Source organism: Mirounga leonina, unplaced genomic scaffold (genome assembly GCF_011800145.1).
Source record: "Mirounga leonina isolate KUSES-001 unplaced genomic scaffold, KU_Mleo_1.0 Mir_129, whole genome shotgun sequence".
Taxonomy (NCBI): Eukaryota; Metazoa; Chordata; class Mammalia; order Carnivora; family Phocidae; genus Mirounga; species Mirounga leonina.
Window position 1 is genome coordinate 65,451,188 of NW_023270323.1, and position 21,261 is coordinate 65,472,448.

The 21,261-nt window shown below is 35.0% G+C and overlaps 1 protein-coding gene across 6 annotated transcripts in view; it reads right to left on the reverse strand.

Moving 5' to 3' along the window:
- Positions 1-21,261, reverse strand: part of SLIT2 (slit guidance ligand 2) — a 364,058-nt gene that overhangs the window by 136,029 nt on the left and 206,768 nt on the right. For 5 of the 6 annotated variants that reach the window (XR_004679286.1, XM_035005227.1, XM_035005226.1 and 2 more), the window contains 2 exons: positions 16,769-16,840; positions 4,804-4,875 (listed from right to left, as the gene is read on the reverse strand). Coding sequence is in view for 4 of the 6 variants with exons in the window: in XM_035005227.1 (XP_034861118.1) it covers positions 4,804-4,875; positions 16,769-16,840 (144 nt within the window). In the remaining 2 variants the exon portion in view is untranslated. Of the gene's footprint in view, positions 1-4,803; positions 4,876-13,186; positions 13,242-16,492; positions 16,541-16,768; positions 16,841-21,261 lie in introns of those variants that run through there. The other variant, XM_035005229.1, reaches the window with a different exon arrangement.

Here is a 21,261-nt window from a genome sequence, read left to right on the forward strand (position 1 = left end):
ATTTCCTAAATGGCTCTTAATTTTAGGGCAACATGGAATGGTATAAAAATAAATCAGGCATAGTACCTGTCTTAAAATAGCATATAGCCCAACTGGGGAGATGAAGTACACAAATTATAAAAATTTAGAGTTAATGAGATTAAGAAGAGGTTGTTTTTTTTTTTTCCCCCCCTCCCTTCGGGGAAGTCAGGCTGTGACAAGAAAGGGAGAAGACAGCTACCCCAGGGCTGTGATTGTGCACGGGCAAAGAAGCAAATGATTCTAGTAGAGAGAAGACAGCGTGGCGGGGTGAGGGAAGCATGCAAGTAGCTGAAGGAGGCAAGACGCCAGGATCCACGGCCGGTGGATGCCATTCGATAATGGAGAAAGGTTTGCAGTAGACTTTGCAAATTCTCTTGCCAGTGGAAGCCAGGCAGGGAACATAAAAGTAGAGAAACAGGTTGTATGTACAGAAACAGGACACAGAATGGGGAAGAGAGATAGAGAGGAGCAGGCAGAGAGCTGGGGACAAGGAAGAGCTTGGTAAGCTGGCGAGGATACTCTGTGCTGTACCAGCTACTACTCAGTTCTGATGGGCAGCCGCTCTGCTGTAACGGGAGGCTGCCAAACAATCGGATTTTCCCCGGAGAAGCCAGAAATGGAAAATTTCACCTCTATCCTCCCAATTTTTAAATACTGGCAACTAATTCAGATATTTCAAAGAGTCTGTGGACTGAGTCTGTTTGGACTGAGCGAGATAGGTTTGCCAGGCCACTTTTGGCCAGCCAGAAGCTGCAGTTGTTACTGGTGTGATTAGGGGTGTTGGGGGGCACTTAAACTTCTCAGCGAAGTAGCGCACGGCGGCTACAGATCCAGAACACGCAGACTTCCTGTCTTACCCAGCTTTGCAATGTATTGAAGGATAGAAGAACGAATCCAAGTGATTTGAATTAAGTTGCTTAAGAAAAAAAAAAACCCACTTTATGAAGAACCTAAAAAGCACTGAATTTGTTGGCTCATGTTATCTAAAAGCCTGTAGCATTTTTCTGTACTCAAGTGAAATGAGATTTTTTTTTCAAACGCCATTAAAATATATCCTGATGTTTGAACTAAAAGGTTTCACTTCTCAAAGGGATTTGCTTTCAAATCACCCCTTTTCCCACCCTCAAAATTTATGCTGACTTTATATGGCTAAAATCTTTAGAGTGCCCCCATAACATACTGAAATGTGACTTTAGGGATAACATTTTTTCAAAAGTAATTCACATGCAGCAGACATGCATTAATTTTGAACTATAATTTCTTATGATTCCACACAAAAGAGAGTTTTAATTGAATGCTGAAACTGGTGTCTATAAGTTTGGAGTCTTTTCTCAAAATACTAGTCTGCATAACACAACTGAAGAAATAAATTATCTTAGTGTCTTTTATTCAGTATTGATGCTGGCAAAACAATATTGATACTGATGCCTGGTAATGGAGCAGTATGTGGAACCAATGAAATTAAATTATTTTAAAAGTAATAATAAATATGTGTTAATTATGTATGTGTCATGTATCTGTTATGGTCATGATCAATTCCTACTCTGAAACAATGCAAAATTATCTACTGTACTTCTTTATTTGTGAACACTTTCTCCTATATGAAAGTGTATTTCTATGTTCAACTTCAAGATTTTCTCTTTGTAATGAGAATATATTCTTCTACAAAGGATATCTTTATGTGTAAACACAAAATGTGAGTGTTGGTAGTCATGTAGGTCCTCTCAGACTTAGATCTTGATTTATTCTTCTCTTATTCCCTTAGTGCTCAGCATAGTATTTGGCAGAGAGTCTGATATTTTTCGGATATGAATCTCTACATCTCAATTAAATAAAATTATGCCTATTTTATGGAAAAAGAAAAAAAATACAAAACTAGCAACTTAAGGAATGTATTTCATTTCTGAATCTGCTGTCCAAAGAAACAGAAAACATTGATCTAGATTTAGTTTCCAATGTTATTTTTGAGATGGTATCTTCATATTCAAAAGATAAACATTTTTTTAAAAAGTAAACACTTCTGAATTGTGTCAATCAGAATTCCACAATTTGCCAGGTTTCCATGAACATACAAGTGATAAACTGCCTTCCCTTGCTTTCACTTACCTGGACTTCTCCTTTTTAAACTTTATTCACTCTCTCTACCCTAATATATATCTTAATTTAACAAAGTTTCATCCTTGGTCCAGGATGATTACTTCCATTTTCTCTTGTTTTGCCTCAGTGTAATCATACATTCACAAATGGCTCATGGAACCAAAAATTAAAAAAACAAAAAACAAAAAACAAAACCCTGAAACATTGGGACTATAAATTTAAGGTGATGTGCAAATTAATTAATCCTTCATCAGTTTCACATAAAAAGATATATTGTAAAGAGTCATACATGGTAAAAATAAGCAAAACAGACAATTTTCTTTCTGGAACCTTCTATAAAAAAAGCCCCCAACCAAAGTCTACAATAGAAGAACTTTTGATTTACTTGACAAGAGATTTGGGCTTGATAAATCCTAGTCTTTTGAATACTTTATCCAATCAACCTTAAATTTTTCATCAATTAATTTCTTTAAAGGTTGTATGAACTACGAGGATTTAAAAAATTAACACATAGTAAAAGAACGTCTGCTTGACTATCAAATTTTGATATAAAATATTTAAGTCATTTCAAAAGAAATTCACATTTTCTTGTATCACGTACTGATTTTAATTATTTCTTTTTAGCAAACTCTCACCATTATCTATCTCTTTGAAACCTATGTATTAAGGTCCTCAAAAGAGTTCCCAACACTGTGGATTTTGATTTTAACTCCATGAATCATAAGACATTTTTCACTCTTTGCTGTGTTTCAAGATAGTAGTTTCAAGTCACCTTTTAGATATTTTGCTAACATGACAAACAAAATGTATGCGGTGATTGTGTTTTCATGAACTTACTCTTCTAAAAACAGTGATATTAGTTTATAACAAATAAGCAGATGAATCAAATGAATAGTTATTGTATTTGTGGATAAAGAATTTTCAATGCCCAGCACAGTGCTTGGGTGTATGCATAGCTTTCTCTCTCTCTCTCTCTCTCTCTCTCTCTCTCTCTCTCTCTATATATATATATATATATACACACACACTCAATATATGCTCAATATATTATGTAGATGAATTATTTCATATCTAGTAAGTATTGAAGCTCTTTTTATTAATAACAAAGTACTTTACTGATTTTAGTCCATCCAAAATATTCAGCAAATTTTCCATAAAATTTTTGGTGTCATTCCTATTCCAGTTAGAAGCACTGACTTAGTAACACATTTTTGGCTCGATCAGCTCCATTCAATTAAATAACACCCATGGTAGTCTCTTCATATACCAAGTTTATGACTTTGACTATGGTTTTGACATCAGACTACTATCATGAAATCATAGTTGTATCTTAATTATTCTGACGCTGAAATAGCAAAGTGAGCTTTTTATATTAATGGGTCTGGAACACAAATAAAAAGTGGTCTTATAACTGCAGTGTGTATGATAAGCACTCTGAATGTTTTTCCTAGAGAAAAAGTTAGACTGTTATCAACAGAAATAAAGGTGGATAGATGACAGTATATATTCTTAAAACAGTTTATCTCAATCAACTAATTCTTATATGTTAACTCCTTAAAAATAATCAGTAACTTTACACATGATGCAGCTAGAAATTCTAGGCATTTACTTGCAATTGAAATCAAAATCATATAGAAAATATTGCTAAAATAAGCCATCTTGTCAAAACATCAAACTTTTTTCAGAATTACATTCTGTTCCTCAAACTCAATTTGGGAATTTTTTTTTTCCAGGAGGATTTCATGATTCCCAGATAACTTTTACCACAGGGACTAAAAATTCAAAATCTCTTCAAATTTAATTCAATTTTGGATTCTGAATAAATTTAGTCAGGGATGAATTGTAGCAGAGAAAAATATTTTACTTGGGGGAGAAATCTGTAAATATATTTTATATGAATCTCTGGCTGGAATAAAATCCCAGAAATGTACAGGCAACTTCAAACACTTTAGTAACTCCAGTTTACATTAAAATTATTTTTCATCATAATAATTTCATTAAAACTATTTTACCAAGTCAAAGTTCTGTAGAGATTACTCTGTTGTCTCTAACCCATTCTGTCAGCCATGTCTACCCAGCAAGGAAAGAGAGAGGATGCCAATTACAATTCAGATCTGCGTGCTGTGCTTTACTAAGTCAGTAGTGAAGACTTTAAAATGGACCCAATGGGCAGCTTATTACAATTAGAAAGGAGATCTCAAAAATCGCCTTTCAAAAATGATGTTATCTAGTTAAAAATGACATCTTAAAATGAGAAAACATCTTTCCATTGCATGGCAACTACAAAACATTCCAACTTATCAGCGACTAAAGAGGTCTATTTTTTGTTGTTGTCATTTTCCCGACACACCTGATTTTATTTTAATATTTAACAATTCTAGGAATTCTCACAAATCCTGTGACTGAGAATATTTTGTTATAAGGAGAAACACGTAAGGGACAGTATTGTGAACATCTGAATGTCCTCCTGCAAGAGACGTTTTTACCTAAGCATACAGAAATGATACCCACAGCTGTGTGCACACACATTTTAAGTCTTCTGTGTATTCCCCAGGAGTTATTAAGGTATCTTTATAAGAGACCATTTTGACACAAGGTTTTGAGCTAGCAGATAAGCTCCCACATCAGCACTCCCCAGACACAAAGCTCCCGTTCAGAAGAGTAAGAGAAAGAAGCAACACTTACAGCACTTCCAAGTCCCGCAGAGCCCTAAATGCCCCATCTTCAATACAGCTGATCTGGTTGTAATCCAGTTGCCTGTAAACAGATTAGAAGAATATATGTAAAAGGCTGCAGACTAGCAGGGCTGGGTGAAAGGAAGTTCCCTGAAGGGTCTAGGAAGCCCTGGCTGGGAGAACTGAAATGCTCTCACAAATACACTCAACTCATCTGCTTAAGAATGTCACAAGCCATTCTCGCCTCGCTGGTGCCGCTACTGGGATCTCTTTTTGTTCTGAACTGGCTGTGCAAATAGCAGCCCTTGGAAAGCTCCAGTAAATAATAACTGCACCTTATATTAAATGCCATAGGAATGCAATTTCATTACATCAAGAAAAGCTATCCATTAAGAGCTTTCAGCGTCATCTTGCTGAAACAATTTCATTAAGGTAAAGGACTGTAAATCACTTAATGTCACATGCACCCCCTCAGTGACCTAACAGAATCCATTTATCAGAGAAGCCCAGCTGCATGTTAATTTCACTATCCTTGGCAAAAAAGAGCAAGACTACTTTTAGGTTTCTTTCTTTTAAAAGCAGTTTTCCTTCGAGAACTCCCAACAGCGAGAGAGAAATGAGGTCCCACGTACCTCCCTGCAATTCCCAACCAGGAATACTCTTTAGAAAGCGAGCCCTTGTTCCGCATTAAGGTTCGCTATTTCCATGATTTGCACCGTGTGTCATTATATGTGAATTCTTTGCACTGTAAATATGGCATACTTTCCAGTTAAAAAACTCCCCGAATTTCCAGAAAATAAGTTATAAAGCATTAGGAAATTAATCTTTTTGCTTTTCTCAAAGATGCTAATTTTAGCTGCAAATGCGAAGAATGCATACTGCAGCAACATCATTAAAACACTACATGTATCTATGGTAGAAAGTTTAAAAGCTTTATCAGTTCCTTCTAAATAGTACAAAATGCAAACAAATGAATCTTCTCTTGTAGTTTGAGCACTCATTTGTTACAATTCAAAGATGAAAAGACAAAGTTACTCCAAACTTGGTTAAGTCAGCTTTTTCCTGCCACTTATTTTGGAATTAAAATTTCCTTTATCCATGTTAAGGCATTTATTTGGTTGAAATAAACAGCTAAGTACTAAGTCTTATCTGTCCTATCTTTATCTTATTTTAAATTCTTTTTTTTAACAAATAAGCAGTTGTTGTTTAAGTCTAGTAGCTTGATGCTTAACGATATTATTATTCCAGTAAAGAAAAGTATTTTAATGCTTCACTTGAGACAGAAACAAAATGCTTGATGAAACAGTCAGGTGAGTTGTCATTTCTCCATGCACTGGGAGGGAATACAGATATACAGGGCTAATACTATGATCATAATACAAATGAATCCTGTCCTTGTTTCAAGTGCAAAATTCACCAAAAGGGCTAATTCACGTTTGAGGTATGTTCTTAAAGAATTGTTTCAACATTCCCATAAAATAACGATTTCTCTCACAAGGCTACTGAATAAAGGTGCAATGATTTAATCCAGTGACTTTCAGAGGGCCCTCTTCAAAATTCTTACTTTAGAAATTATGTACATAAAGAATGTCTCATGAAATATACATCTCATTTTTAAGAAGGTCTCTAGGGGACAGAGACTACCCTGATGTCATGCAAATGGTACAATCTAGGACATGCAACATTAAAAAAAAGGCCAACTCTGGAGCAGATATGGTTTTATTGCTTTTATAGACTAAGGCTTTCCCCAAATAATAGGTGCCATCCATGCTACTGTAATAGCTTAAAGCATTTCTACTTATTAGGAAGTAATGCAGAAGGATAATTTTATTTTCTAAGAAGACTTTTAAAGCTTCATGATGTAATATGGCTGCTGTGGTTCCAAGAAAACACTTACATTCTTGAGCACTTTTGATTTTTACAGATTAAATTCATTTAACAATTAAGTTAACAGCCTTTTTATTTTAAAGTGCTAAATATATATCTACACTACTATTCTCTAACCTCTTGAACAATTTATCAAAGCCATTTAAATTAGTACAATGGCATGAAGTGTTACCCTTGACACACTACAAAAGAGAAATTGTTTCCAGACAAAATGGCAAAATCTTTTAATGCTATCAAATTTGCCTAATGCAGTCTCCAGGTTAATCTGTAAAAGGGTGAGCTGTATGTTTGCCCATATCTTATTATCCTTAGCTGTCAATGTATAAATCAGTGCTGACACTGCTTCTTTTAAATCATGCATACTATACACAAAAGGGAAGCCCTAGCATGCTAGAAAGCACTCAAGCAAATCCTGTTCTACAGGGACTGAAAACCAGATTACTTTCCCTATACCACCAGAAGTTGAGACACTGCTGGAAACTTGGTAATTTCACCCCTCTTCAACACTGCTCGTGCTTACATGCTTCTTCTGATTCTTAACAGAAATCTAAGTCCTTCTTGGTGCTAAAGCATTAAGAATATTTGGCTCTCATAGGACCAAAGTTTTCCTTAAAAGTTTTCTGAATGCCATCATGTCTCAGGACATCGATCTTCTGAAAATGAAGGTATTGTGTGAAAAAGTTACTTCTATGAAAGGGCAATCAAAATGAGTAACTTTTTCATCAACTGGTGGATTTCATTATATTGAAAGGAATGTTTAAGGAAAGTGTTGTGCCCACTTTGACCACTCATAAGAAAATCTCACTACACAAACCTCCATTTGTCTGTATATGGGTCAAGATAAAGAGTGTCAAAATCATGCAAAAGCATACTTTATTTCAGGGATTCTGGACTATTTTTCAGTACCTTGTTTCTCTCACCCAGTTCACTTCCTTCTCTACTACCTTTCCAAGCCCAGGCACTTCTGCTTTCTATAAACAGGAAAGGATCTGTTCTCAGCCATGCATTTAGTGACAGGCTGATTCTGTTTAGATGTGATTTCCAATCATACAATGAAATTATTCTGAATTAAGGCATTAGTAAGAGGAGAGTTTTGTTTTTTTTTTCACTTCTCCAAAAAGTAATATTACATTTGTTCAGCCGAACATGGGGTAAATTTGTTGATCTTTGGATAATAAGGGCACTAAGATACATTAGGGACAGCTTCAGGATCCTTTCCTGGTACAGGGGTCACATCCCACGGGGAAGCAAGCTAGCACTTTTCTTATTTTCTGGAGAGAAAGTGTGGCATAGATGGTAGTATTGGCGACTTCTTTTAGACCTTCAGCCGACGTATCCTAGCACAGAATTTTGTGGCTTCTCTTCTCTATTTCCTACCTCCAACCTCCTCTGTTTCTGTTTGAGTTCCAAATTCCATCTCTATCTGATCCTTCACTGTCTTAGTTTGTAAGTGTGCATTCTGAAGCAAGTGCTTTATCTTTAATTTCATGAAATTGACGATATTAAAAAGAATAGAAACCTTCAAAGTCTCTTTCAGTATTAACATTCTATGATTCTCTTTTCATTGGTCACTACTTCTCTTATGTTGTTCTAGAATAACACTAGATTGCTCGTTTTAATTTTTCCTAGTCCTGGTGAATTTAGTCTTTGATAACGCAGCATCTCTTTATCAAGAGGTGTTGCTCTGAGCCTCGCAAACATGAAGTTTCTAAAGCAGATCTGATTTTCTTTAAGACAAAAAATGATTTAGCCTAGTTTCAGATTTTGATTAATTCTAGGTGTGAGAAACAATATATAATGCTGCTAAGTATAAATTTTAGAAATAAGCATATTAAGTAAAAGAAAGGTTGGGCATTTGCTTACTTGGTGTCCCGAAATATAATTGGAGATACTGCATTCTGTTACTTTTTCTGCTTTTTTCAGGGATTTCCTGTTTTCAGTTATTAAAATTTGGATACATACTGTGTTTGAATTACATATATAAAACTCACCTTCCTGAATTAACTTCATTTGGTTTTGCCCTTACCCATAGAAAATTCATGTTGCACTGCGGGGTCCAAGTAATAAGATCTTATTCCAACTGATTTTCTTTTTGTAAGTATTAGAACGCCATAAAATTTACTTAGCTCTGAAACAATACTGAACATAAAAAGTCTTTAATAACTTTAAAGCCAGGGGCGCCTGGGTGGCTCAGTCGGTTAAGCGTCTCACTCTTGGTTTTAGCTCAGGTCATGATCTCAGGGTCGTGAGATTGAGCCAGTGTTGGGCTCCGAGCTCAATGTGGAGTCCGCATGAGATTCTCTCCCTCTTCCTCTCCCTCCCTCTCTGCTCCTTTCCCCACTTTGTGCTCTCTCTCTCTAAAATAAATAAATAAAATCTTAAAAAAATAACTTTAAAGCCAGACAGTCTCTCAGTATTTCAGCAAAAGTATTATAACTATGCTCTGGTTCTCCAGGGTTTTTTAGGTACTAGAAATAGAAGTTTAGTTCATATTCATATTACTATAAATGGCAAACTCCAAAAGTTTAGTTGACTTAAAATAATATATCAAAGTGATTAGAATCAATAGGAGGAGTAACAACATTTTGCCATTTGGAAAGAACCCTGGTAAAACATATAAGTCAGATGGGAGAAAAAAATGTTGTTAAGGATATGGGCATAATCTGTTCTATTTCTTCCCTTGTGTGTATAAAATTCAAGTCAATACGAGTGCATAAATACACAAATCTTATGCCAATAATGACTCTTTAAGAAGAAGTACAAGATTTAAGTTATAATGGATAAAGAACATAAGAATAATATAAATTGACCCATATGAATGAACACCCTAGGCCGAAGTTTCAGCAACCATGTCATTTAACCTCAGCATAAAAACACATAGGCGCTAACCCAGGTATGAGTGAATGAAACAGCCAAAGTAAGGACTATCCCCTGAGGAATGCAAAATAATTTATTTGAGAATTTAGCCCTTTTGCAATCTTTCAATCAAAATGTTGTGGGTTTTGTTTTTTGTTTTCTGTTTTGTTTTTTGTTTTTGCATAGGAATAAAGAATCTCAGTTTTTATTGGAATAATCTATGGTATAAAGTTATATCCACTTGCTAATTTATTAGGGAAAAGCCAAAGGGTAAGCCCTAAGAGACATGGTACCAGAAAATGGAGGAACAACAATTAAGTAGTCCTTCATGTTCTAGTAGCTCTTGTAAACTAATCAAAGGTGGTAGAAACTGAAACTGACAATAACAATTGCTTACATTTATTGAATGCATAGCAAATGGCAGGGTCTGTAGATATGCTATCTCATTATTCCTCACAATAACTTAAAAAGGTAAATGTTCTCATTATTCTGATTTTACAGAAGAGAATATGAAGCTCACAGAAGTTTAATAACTTATTCAAAGTAGATAATAAATATGTAGTGAAATCTTAATTCCAATTTAAATATATGTATTGCTGAAGCCCCCACTCAGTAGTAAGTGTCCAGGGAAAGAGATTCAGGAGCTATTCATTCTGCAAATGAAAGCTTCAGCTCAATCTCTGTTAGCCAAATTTCAAAGGCGAAGTCAGCATATAAAGAGTGCTATAGAATGTCAGGGAAGGAACAGATTACCCTAGGCTGAAGCAGTCTTGTGTGAGGAAGGAAAAATCTTGAACCTTAAAAAACAGGTAGAATCCAGAAAGAAAGAAAATAAAGTGGGTATTCTCTGCGGAGGGAAAAGACCCAATCAAGAACAGTTGTGAGCAGAGGTTCTACAATGTTCACAATGAATATTTGCAAGAGAGAGGCCATTATGGCTTGAGCAAAGAGCTTGTGGGCAGATTCACTGGGAGAGGGGGCTGGGAGCCTGGGTGGATGTCAGAATGTTAGGACTAGGCAGAATATCTAAAGAGAGCATGCTATTCAATAAAAGCCACTGTTTTCTCAGGAAAGAGTTTACATTCTTCAGAACCTATAAAACTATCACAACACTCTGCCATATCCCCAAGGCTTTGCCATAGGGCCAAATCAATGTGTTGTTGTTGTTGTTTTTGATAAGCTGAATGATTTTTGAGCCAGGGTGTGATGGGATTAAAAAAACAATGCTTTATAAAAACAAATCTGTCTGCAATGTTAAAATTATCTAATGAGACTATAGATTGGAGATCAAAATTCAATTAGTAGACTACTGTAATAATTCAGAGGTAGCAAAGTGTGCCTGTTTAGGGTTGGGGAAGCAAGAAAACTAAAGATCTGTTCTATCTCAAGGACAACATGGCAGCCATAGAAAGATCATGCCAGTTCTTATTTTATACATAATGTGAATTGGATTCCCAGTCACTCAATCAGATAGTCTTGTGTTTTGTTTGTTTTGCAAAGTGTTTATGAAGATATGTTATATAGATTCATTTTCACATAATAGAATGATATCATTGAAGAAAAATGCTAAGGCACCCTGCAGACAGAGCAAAAAGAAAAGTTGGAGAGGCTGTTGGTAGCAAACTTGATCATAGTTGTTGGGGATTATTACAATTTAGGATTCCTTTCAAGGGAGTGTAAATCAGGCAGGTTACAGGACCATGGACAGTTCCCGTGGTACTTAACAGCATCTGCTGAGTACCCAGACAACTGTTGGTTACCCCCATGTCTACAGACAATATTCTGGATGTTAAGAGGAGCTCTGTTCATTGAAATGAAACTTAAGTTCCTTACTATCTATCTAAATGAAGAGCCATCTCTACAGGTTTGTTCAGAAGGTTCTACATCCCACTGAAGACCTGTGGCATTTAATCTAACGGGAAGGATAGAGGGTCCCTTGAGTGAGAAACCAACCACCCCTTCAAAGTCTCTTCAGCCTCAGGTTTACTGAAAACACTCTAAGAAGGAGCTGGGGGGAATAAAATACACAATTTAAATTTTATATCAAAGAATTTTATTTTTATGATAATATACTAAGTATATAAGTATGGTAAGAAAGACAATGAACTAAACATGAAAATAGCTGATTATAGCAGATAATTGGCAATTATGACAACTTATAAGACACAGCTAAAAGAAGTCTTGCATTTGCATGGTAAAATATATAATGCACTCTTCTAATTGTTACATATTGATTTTATAATATGTGAGCAACACTTGTTCCTTTATTGTTATGAAGTATCCAGTGGAATACTCATTTCTCTAGTATTTAAAACCAGGGAAATGTAAAAAATAAAGTAAAATACAGAAGTCTTTCTGTGTCCCTAGTCTAGAATGGCAGATTTTCCTTCTACGGGTTTTAATGGATCCATCAATAAAATAAATTGATGATGACAGAGTTCCAGAAAAAATGAAATTTCTAAATAATATAAATAGCTATATGACAACATATAGATTAACTCTGTCTTTCCCGTTTGCCAAATCTTCTTATCTCCAATAATCATTGCAACACAAATTGAGTGATTTGTTTCCTAAAAAGTCATGGCCATACATATTTGTTTCCCAAATACTATGATGACTCGCTCAAAGAAAACCAAACTAAATCATCTTATAACCTGAAACTTGTCTATAAATTAATGTATGTTTAAAAAGGAAAAATAAAATAAGATGAAAACAGAGAGAGTGGCAAACCATAAGAGACTCTTAACTCTAGGAACCAAACTGAGTGTTGCTGAAGGGGAGGTAGGTGGGGAAATGGGGTAATTGGGTGATAGGCATTAAGGAGGGCACCTGATGTAATGAGCACTGGGTGTAATGTGTAACTGATGAATCACTAAATTCTACCCCTGAAACTAATAATACACTATATGTTAACTAAATTGAATTTAAATATTTTTTAAAAAGGATAAATATAAATATTTTCCTTAATCTGTTTTTTAATAAGAGGCAGTTTTCCTGCAAGAGGTGGGTAAGACTCATATAAGGTTAAGGGAATTTGGATAGTACAAGCAAATGGAAGGACATGTATTTATTTATAGACAATAAACACTACAGTTTGCCTGGAACATAGAGTACATTTTGAGGGCGTACTGCAAAATAAAAGAAGAAAAAGGCAGGTGTGATTTGTCTTACATCTAAAATAATACATGTTGGAATTTAAATGTTTTAAGTGTTAATGTTGCGCTCACTAAAGAAACTAAAAATATGTTAAAGTTTACTTTTGTGATATGAATAACAACTAGCAATCTATTGAAATTTTAAGTTCATATATTTGTACAGTTTCTTGCTTAAATCTTGGGATAATTATAACTAGGAATGTTTTGTCATAAAAACAAGAGACTTGGAAAATCTTTATACCTTTAAGGTGCATGCTTAGAGAATAAGCTCACAAGTATCAGCAATAAAGCAAGGCTTAAATTAAATATTCTCCTAAATTATTCAGTTAACTGGAAATACCTCACAGATACTTGTAAACAAAATAGTTTAAATAATATAACATGTCTTAATTTGAAATTTGATCAGGAGGCAAGAAGGCTTTACTGCATCAGTGTTTCAATAAATTAAACACATATAGAAAGTTTATAAGGAAAAATCATATAAACCTTGATTACCATTTTGGTGAGGCATCACTTGGTAATCATATGGTATCGATACTTTAATTCAGACCTGAGTGGGGAATTTAAAAACAGATGTAAATACTATGGAAAAATTGCCAGTGACTATTATAAACACTATAATTTAGTTGGTATTTTAATATGATTCTTGTTATTCTCAGATCTCACCATCTAAAGTGTCAGGAAAAAGAAAGCGATTTAAGTTGCAGCTAGAGAAAATTAGGTAACAAAATAAAATATACAGGGTTTTATTCCAGTTAAGAAATTAATAGCAATAAGGAAAAAGTTATGGGAATTCCTCCCTGGAGATGTTTAAGAGCAAGATAAATGTCCATCTGCCTAGAATAGTTTTAGTGTGGCTTGCCTGGAGGAAGAGGAATAAGATCTGCTAATTTGCAAAATTTTCACAGCATCAGTTTCATATCGTCAAGTTGCTGCCTTGAGCATATTTAGCCAATCCACAAGATTAGAGTAAGTGCTTCCAGTGAAAATCTTCTGATAACTGGAATTTGCTCTCAATAAAGCCTGAATGTGGTAAATCCAATAAACCTGTTACAGTGCACCAGACTGGGCATTTAGACAGCTCTATACAAAATATCGTCGTATTGTTGTAATGCAGTAAAATACATATTTCTTTTGTCTAGACTTCTTTTTTCTCTTTTATTCTGGGAATGAGTTGGAACAGTAGACATCCACTATGCAGGATTATGCAAACTGTAAATGCATACAGTGGAATGATAAATAGGACAGAGTACTGTACCTCTCCAACCATGCTGAATATTAATAATGTTAATTTTTGAGTCATTTTGACTCAGTTGTTACTTGATGACTGATGGTTACCTTGAATAATAATACGGATTAAAATTTACCCTCAGTTCTAACATATTTTACCAGACATCTGCTTAACTTTTAATGGTTAAACTAATCTTCATACAAAGCCCCATGAAACTGCTATTTTTTTGGGGGGGGGAACAATGTAGTTTGAACTATATTTCAATTATAGAAACATGCATTTTAACTGTAAAATTCTATAAAATTGTAGCTATGATCCTAATTAATTAAATAAACCTATAAATGTGCTGTGGTATTTCAATGTTGCTCTAAAGATCTTTGACATTGTTATGTGGAAGGCAGCAAGAATAGTGGAAATCGATTCTAACTTTGCATTGATTCTTTAATAGATTCTAACTTCCTCAATCCACCCTTGTCTGCTGCAACTCACCAACACATAACATGAATCAATATCCTTGAATCCTTGAAGATTCCTTTAGATTTTCTTTCAGGAACTCTTTCCTACGATTCCCTGATTACCTCAAGCCATATTTTTTATCTCTTTCCTCAGCACCTGTAGCATGTAATACCTTGCTTATAAATCAAGGTCTGGTATATATTTAGTACTTTCTGCTATATTTTCTTTTTCCACTTATTAGCCCCATGTCCAATTGACCCATACTAGACACGGATCTATCCTAACCATGCCCAATATTGCAAACTACTTCATGTTCTACTTTCCTAAATCTTTACTACATCTTTTTAAGGGCTAACTTCTAGTGGTTGATTAGTGAATACTTACAGAATGAAATAATACACTCCATTTTATAGCATTTTACTAAAAGGCCTTTCACATATCTTCTTTCCCTAATAACCACATCAAACTCAAGCAATTATCATATTCATTTTACAAAAGTGAAACTAAGACTCAATGGAGTTTACTGATTTGTCATACCTACAAATCCAGTAAGTAGCAAGATTCCAACTCTCCAGTCCTAAACCCATCTCTCTGTATACATATTAACTGCCCTTAAATTTGGAGGGAAAATGATGCATATAGGGGAAAAAAAGATTTTCAAGATCCTGCTAAATCAATATCGCATTCTTCATAGCACACTGCCTAGCATCTCACTTTTCTTTTTATCTTTAAACTTTTAAAATCACAGTCTTTAAGGATAAATAAAGAGGACATAAGGAGGAATCCCAACATGATTAGTATCCCATTGCCAAATGTATCCTTAAATATGGAAGATGGGCTACTTATAGACTTGGATTCCCTGAATATCTTTACTAAGAAGATTAAAAGCCACCTGTTTTAAGGATTTAGAGATAATACTATTGTAAGATTGCAAGTGGCATTCCCAGAGGGTGGTCAACTATAGCCATGATTATCCTTTTAAGTGACATACAGGCAACTTGAGTAGGTGCTGTATTGGGATCTTCATATAGTTCTGACCAGACATAGGACACAAAGGTAGTTTTGAACACCTTACATCTCAGAATCTGCCTGAAGACCTCCTCAAACCCTAGCAAGAGCAGATAAAAGGAAAGCAAACAAAATCCTCTTAACATGCAAACATTCATGAAAACCTAGGGCCAGAATTTTAAGGGCTCCACACATTTATATCTAGAAGTCTATATTTTTCTGTCTTTACTTGTACATTTAGAAAGTACAAATTTAACGCAAAAATCATTTACACTGAGGAGAAGATGCAGAGGCCAAAACTTGCAGCTTTATAAACAGTCATCCTCTTTGACGACGGAAAACATCTGTCTCACTCTTCCTACTGGAAAAATAATGTTGTATCCCACCATGGAGAATGTCGAATATAAGTTAATTCTTGAAAAGTGCCTGCATTGTTTATCACTAGCTAAGAAATATTGAATTCCTGATAGTTAATCTCAGCACACAGAGGCTTTTTTCCCCCTACATTCCAAAGTAATGTAAAAGCTACAGACAACACTTTATGTCCTAGCATTTGCAGTCAATCAAAAACGATCATTTTCAAAGACTTGTGTAGTATTTTAGAATTTATAAGATACATATTGGCAAAATTAGGATTTTTACTGAAATCTTAAATCTGATATGTATCTTCAAAGCAACAGGCACTTGCAAAAAAACACTTCTACACAAGACACTGGATTTATAAAAGGAAAATTCAGAAACATGGTTTCCTTTACTTCATGCTTTTTTTTCTTTTTAAAGAGGGCTATACACATATTCCTTCATAAAGATATGAGGGGAAAATATGTAAGAAAAATATTCACACAAAGGGAAAGACATAATTTTCTCATTCTCACTTTTGGCATGTAATGAAAACAGTGATCTAAAAGTGATAAAAACAAAAACAAAAACAAAAACAAAAACACTATAGCTCCAGGCTCCAGGCATCTCTAACAAGAAAATATTATCTACTCTTTCTAGAAAAAAATAGTTTATATTCTTCATTTCCAATAAACATTGATAACAACAGAAAAGGGAGTTATTGATGTAAGTTGACAGTAAAAATGAAGAAAATATGCTGTAAATACCTTTTAATCAAATCCTTTCTTGAGATTTCACAAGATTAATCACAAAGTTTGAAGAATGAATTTGATAACAACTTCAGACGCAAGACATCTTTTACATGAGAATTTCTCCAGATAGCTTGTGAAAACAATTTAAGACTTATTATTACAAGCTTTTCCAAGCAAGCATAAAGATAAATAGGGCTTTCACTTTTTTTTTCTGACACATTATTCAATATAAATTTAAAGCTGAAAATAGATAACTTTAAAACAACAGTATAAGTTGGAAAAATTACTTACAGATTTTTAATGTCAACTGCCCCACGGAAAGCCTTCCTTGGAATTGCCTGAATTTGATTTTCACTGAGATCACTGAAAATGACAAAAAAGGAAAAGGTCAAGTTATAAAATATCATTTAAAAATTATTTTAATCAATGTGCTTGACAAATAATAAAACACCTCTTAAAATAGCTGGAAAAATACTATCAGGATCATAATTAAATCCATTATCATCAGATGCAATTTCTAATACAAATAATTTACATTCATAATACAGATTAAAGATTGAACTAAGTGGTTTCTTGAAGTACTTTTCCAGATCTTTAATTTCATAATAAATTATAAAATATGATTCTCTTAAATTTGAGTTAATTTAATTCTGTGTTATACACTATTCCTTTAACACCCCCCCCAAAAAAAGCAAACAAAAAAAATAGTAAATTGTTCATAACTCAATTTCAGGGGGTTCTTAAGTTTTAGTACTTGATATTTCTCCAACATCACTGGCATAACTTAAAAAGTATATAGGAAAGAAGTCCATTTTAACATCCTAGAGAAGAGCAGCCAAAAACTGATAAAACCTAGGCAGCATGATTAAGTTTTCGCAGCACTTTAAGTACTGTTGAAAATGGAACATGGCAGTACCAGCCCAACAATAAAAGCAACAGTTCTTGCATGAAATATTAACAGCAGGTTGATTTAAAATCTTCTTTAAATAATTCCATTAAAACCATAAACACAGACTGTCTATATTTGCATTTTAATTTAATTGAGAAATACATTTTAATCAAGGGGGAAATAAAGCACTTTTTCAGTTGGAATGAGAAGTTTGTAAAAATCACTCATCTCATGAAATGGATCGTTATTTTTCCCTCAGAGTTCAGACAAATTCAATGAGCTTACATAGTATTAGCCTTAACAAGTAGGATATAAATATATGTGCAGGAAATGTAACTGAAAACAGAGAAATGCCCATCTAATTTTAAGTCACACTACCACACAGCAGAAAGTTGAAATATCAAATAAACAAATTATTACAGTCACAATGATGGTGCTAAAATTATCTTTAAAATTCTAAGATAGCTGATGCTCATTAAGAAAGATGAAACTACTAACCACGGGTGCTTAGCTGATGAAAACAGAGCCATTTTCCAATTATGTGGAAGTGTATGGGATGGATTCATCCCCATCCTCTCCCCTAACGCTTCTTATGACCAGAGCTTGTCGTTCATATACTTGTGGCCACGCAATAGAGATAATTGGCAGATAGAGAGATTTAGTGTGTGGTCCTGACCTCGTTAGCATAGCACCAAGTTTTAAACAACTGATATTTGCATTCATATCTCAATATTCTCAATGTCCAAATAAAAAATGTTTGCTAAGCAATTTGTAAAGAAATAAATGTTCGTCTGTTTAAGGGGTAAAGGTCTTTAGGAAAAAAAGAAAAAAGCAAAACACACATTTTATTTCAAACAGTAAATTTATAATATATGCTTATGTAGGAGTTAAGGCAGTCATCCATTTCCTAAGTTCTGTAGCTCCGTTACTGCTTTCAATAATTTCAGTATATCCCTAAGAGTAATAAAACTTCATTTCCTTAAAAATTGCTTATTTCTCCAGCTTGTCATTGATCCAGACTGACTTCCTTCCCTTAATTACATCAGGCTAAGAATGTTTAACAGTGTATATTTAACAGCCTTGATGCTGGAAAAAGTGTTGAAAGGAGGCTACCGAGCAAGGAGAAAGTAAAGAAAAACACTGGAAAAAAGAAAAATCAGAACGTAATAGAAATAAGGAGGGAAAAAAACATTGAACCCAAGCAAATTTGAATCTGCAATGCTCCATGGAAACCAACAGTGATGTTGTTACTGCTGTCTCTGTCAAGTCAATGTTTTCTCATCACTTATGTTTCTCTATTTCTCCTAAGACAAAGACTGCCTTGGAGGCTGTAGGTGGATAAAAATGGCAGAGCTGTTTCTTCAGATCTTGCCAGCTTTCTAGGCTCTGCAGTCTTCCCATCCAGCTGGCTGGGGCCATTTCATTTGCCACCTACAGTCCCAGCTCTGCTCAGTCTCTATGCACAGTTTTTCCTAGGGTCGTGTTCTCAATGGGGAGATGGTGGATGGGAGGAAAGTCAGAGGGCTGGTATTAGGTGGTTCATAGAGATATCACTGAAGAAAGTGAAATGCACAGTCAGAAGACCATTCCTTCTAAAATGGATTTTAGTAGAAGCTTCTGAGTCCCATAGGCAGAATTCTAGGATGAGGAAGGGTTGTATACTGCTAACACTTACCAATCTTTTCTTTTTATGGAAGAATGAGAAACTGTCAACTGCCAATCTCAGTGCCTCTTTACTCCCCTAGGTCAATGGTTTATATGTGGCTGCCCCCCAACTAGACTGCTTCCCAGACTAGTTTACAGGTTCTCTGTGTTTGTGTCCAGTCCACCAGGGCAGGCAACTTCAATTCTGGATCACAGGCCCCTTCAGTTAAGTGGACCATGTTCATCAATGACAGGAGAAAGAGACAACACATTTTCAGCACCTACAGGATGCAATAGTTAATTTTTTATAAATAATATATTATCAAATATGATCTGTATTTCCTTTAATCCCCATAACCATCTTGCCAAGTAGGTAACATTATCTTGGTTTTATAGGAAAGGAAATTAAGCTTCAGAAATGTAAGGTATTATTTATAAACAATGAGACAAATGGTTTAAGTAAATATATAAGAAATACAGATAAATACTGAGTCAGGATTTGAGGAATTCTAAAGATGACACAAGGGGCTACTTAATCAATCTCAATATGTCCTTCTTGTGCCCCAGAACTTAAAAGGCTTTTCCTTAACTTATCATAGCCTCTGGTTTATGTCCTTTGCAAAATGACAGATTGGACTGTGTTAGAAATGACTCATATTTTCTATATATAATCAGGGGGAGGTTACTAGTTATTTCAATCCAACATATATTCATTTAAGATCTACTACATGCAAGGTATTGGCTGATGTTGCAGGATTGCTGAACTGGGGTAAGGCCTATTTCCTGGCTTCAGGAATTTTCAAATCCAGTAAAGAAGATAAGCAAGTAGCCAAACAGAAGGCCAACTGAGAGATTTAAACAAGTTATCATGAGTCTACAAAAGCAAGACAGCACACTAAGTTTAAAAAAGGTAATGTGAATGTGTCCAGATGTAAAGGTGAAGGAGTGGAGGACAGCACTTCTAGTGAAATAAATGTCACAAGTGAAATATGGAGGGGAAAAACCAGAACCTTACATGAGAGTAGCCTTTGGTCTGACTTGCTTAGAAGGTGCAACATCTACAGTAGAGTAATAGGAGGGGAGGTCAGAAGGTTAAGTCAAAGGTGTGATGAGTAGATTTTTTGGTACCAACTGAGAAGTGCATTCTTATTTCAGCACACAATAGTGGGGAGGGAAGGGTGGTAGACAGGAGCAGGACAGAGGCTGGGCCTCAGATAAACTAAACTGACAATGGGATTTAGGATGAATACGTGGAGTCAAAGACTTGAGTCTGGAAGACCAGATACAAGACTTCTATGATAGTCGGGGAAAGGGTAGTGAGAACATCAAGCGATAAAACAACCAAAAATATATCACTTGCTTACCATGGGCCAGTTAATAACTGCAGCATCTCCTACTCTATAGAAAAGGTGGAGAATATCGAGTGGTATCAGGGATGCATGAAAAAACAAAACTCAGGAGTAGATTGTAGGTGGATATGGACTCAGCAAGGGAGAGAAAGGAGACAGAAGTTACTTTGAACTTAGATTAAAGGTAGTGTTAATAAAATTGGGAAATCAGAAGAGCCATTTGCAGTGTTCATTATGAGTTTGGTTTGGGAAGTTTTTCAATACAGTTAGAAAGATGTGATATATCATGTAGTTTGGTGACAACAAAGATAGTATATGCTAAGTAAAACATGTGTGGTAGCTGAGAAAGGTGATCTAGAAGATCAAAGAAGTAAGTCACTGGAGGTTAGATGGATTCAGGCCACTTTCAAAATAGAATGGGATTTTTTTTGAACCTTGATGAAAATGACAGAGCTCAGTAATTCTCAGCCTTCAGTACTGGAGAAGGGGATGGTAGAAAGTGGTTGGCTGGAATCCAAGGAGAGAGCCAGAATGTCAAAGGATTTAAGAGCATAGAGTGCAGACCTAGACTATCTGCCATTTATTAACCACATGCCCTTGGAAGAACTGCTTACCCTTCTGTGCCTCAGTTTCTTCATCTGCAAATGGAATAATGATAAATGTTACTGCATAGGACTGTATGGTGAATTCAATGAGTCCATACTTTTTTTATTTTTTAATTTTTCTAAAGACTTCATTTATTTATCAGAGAGAGGGGGTTCATGAGTGGGGGAGGAAGCAGATGAAGAAGCAGGCTCCATGCTGAGCAGGGAGCCCAATGCAGGGCTTGATCCCAGGACCCTGGAATCATGACCTGACCCAAAGGCAGACCCTTAACTGACAGAGCCACCAGGAGCCCCAAG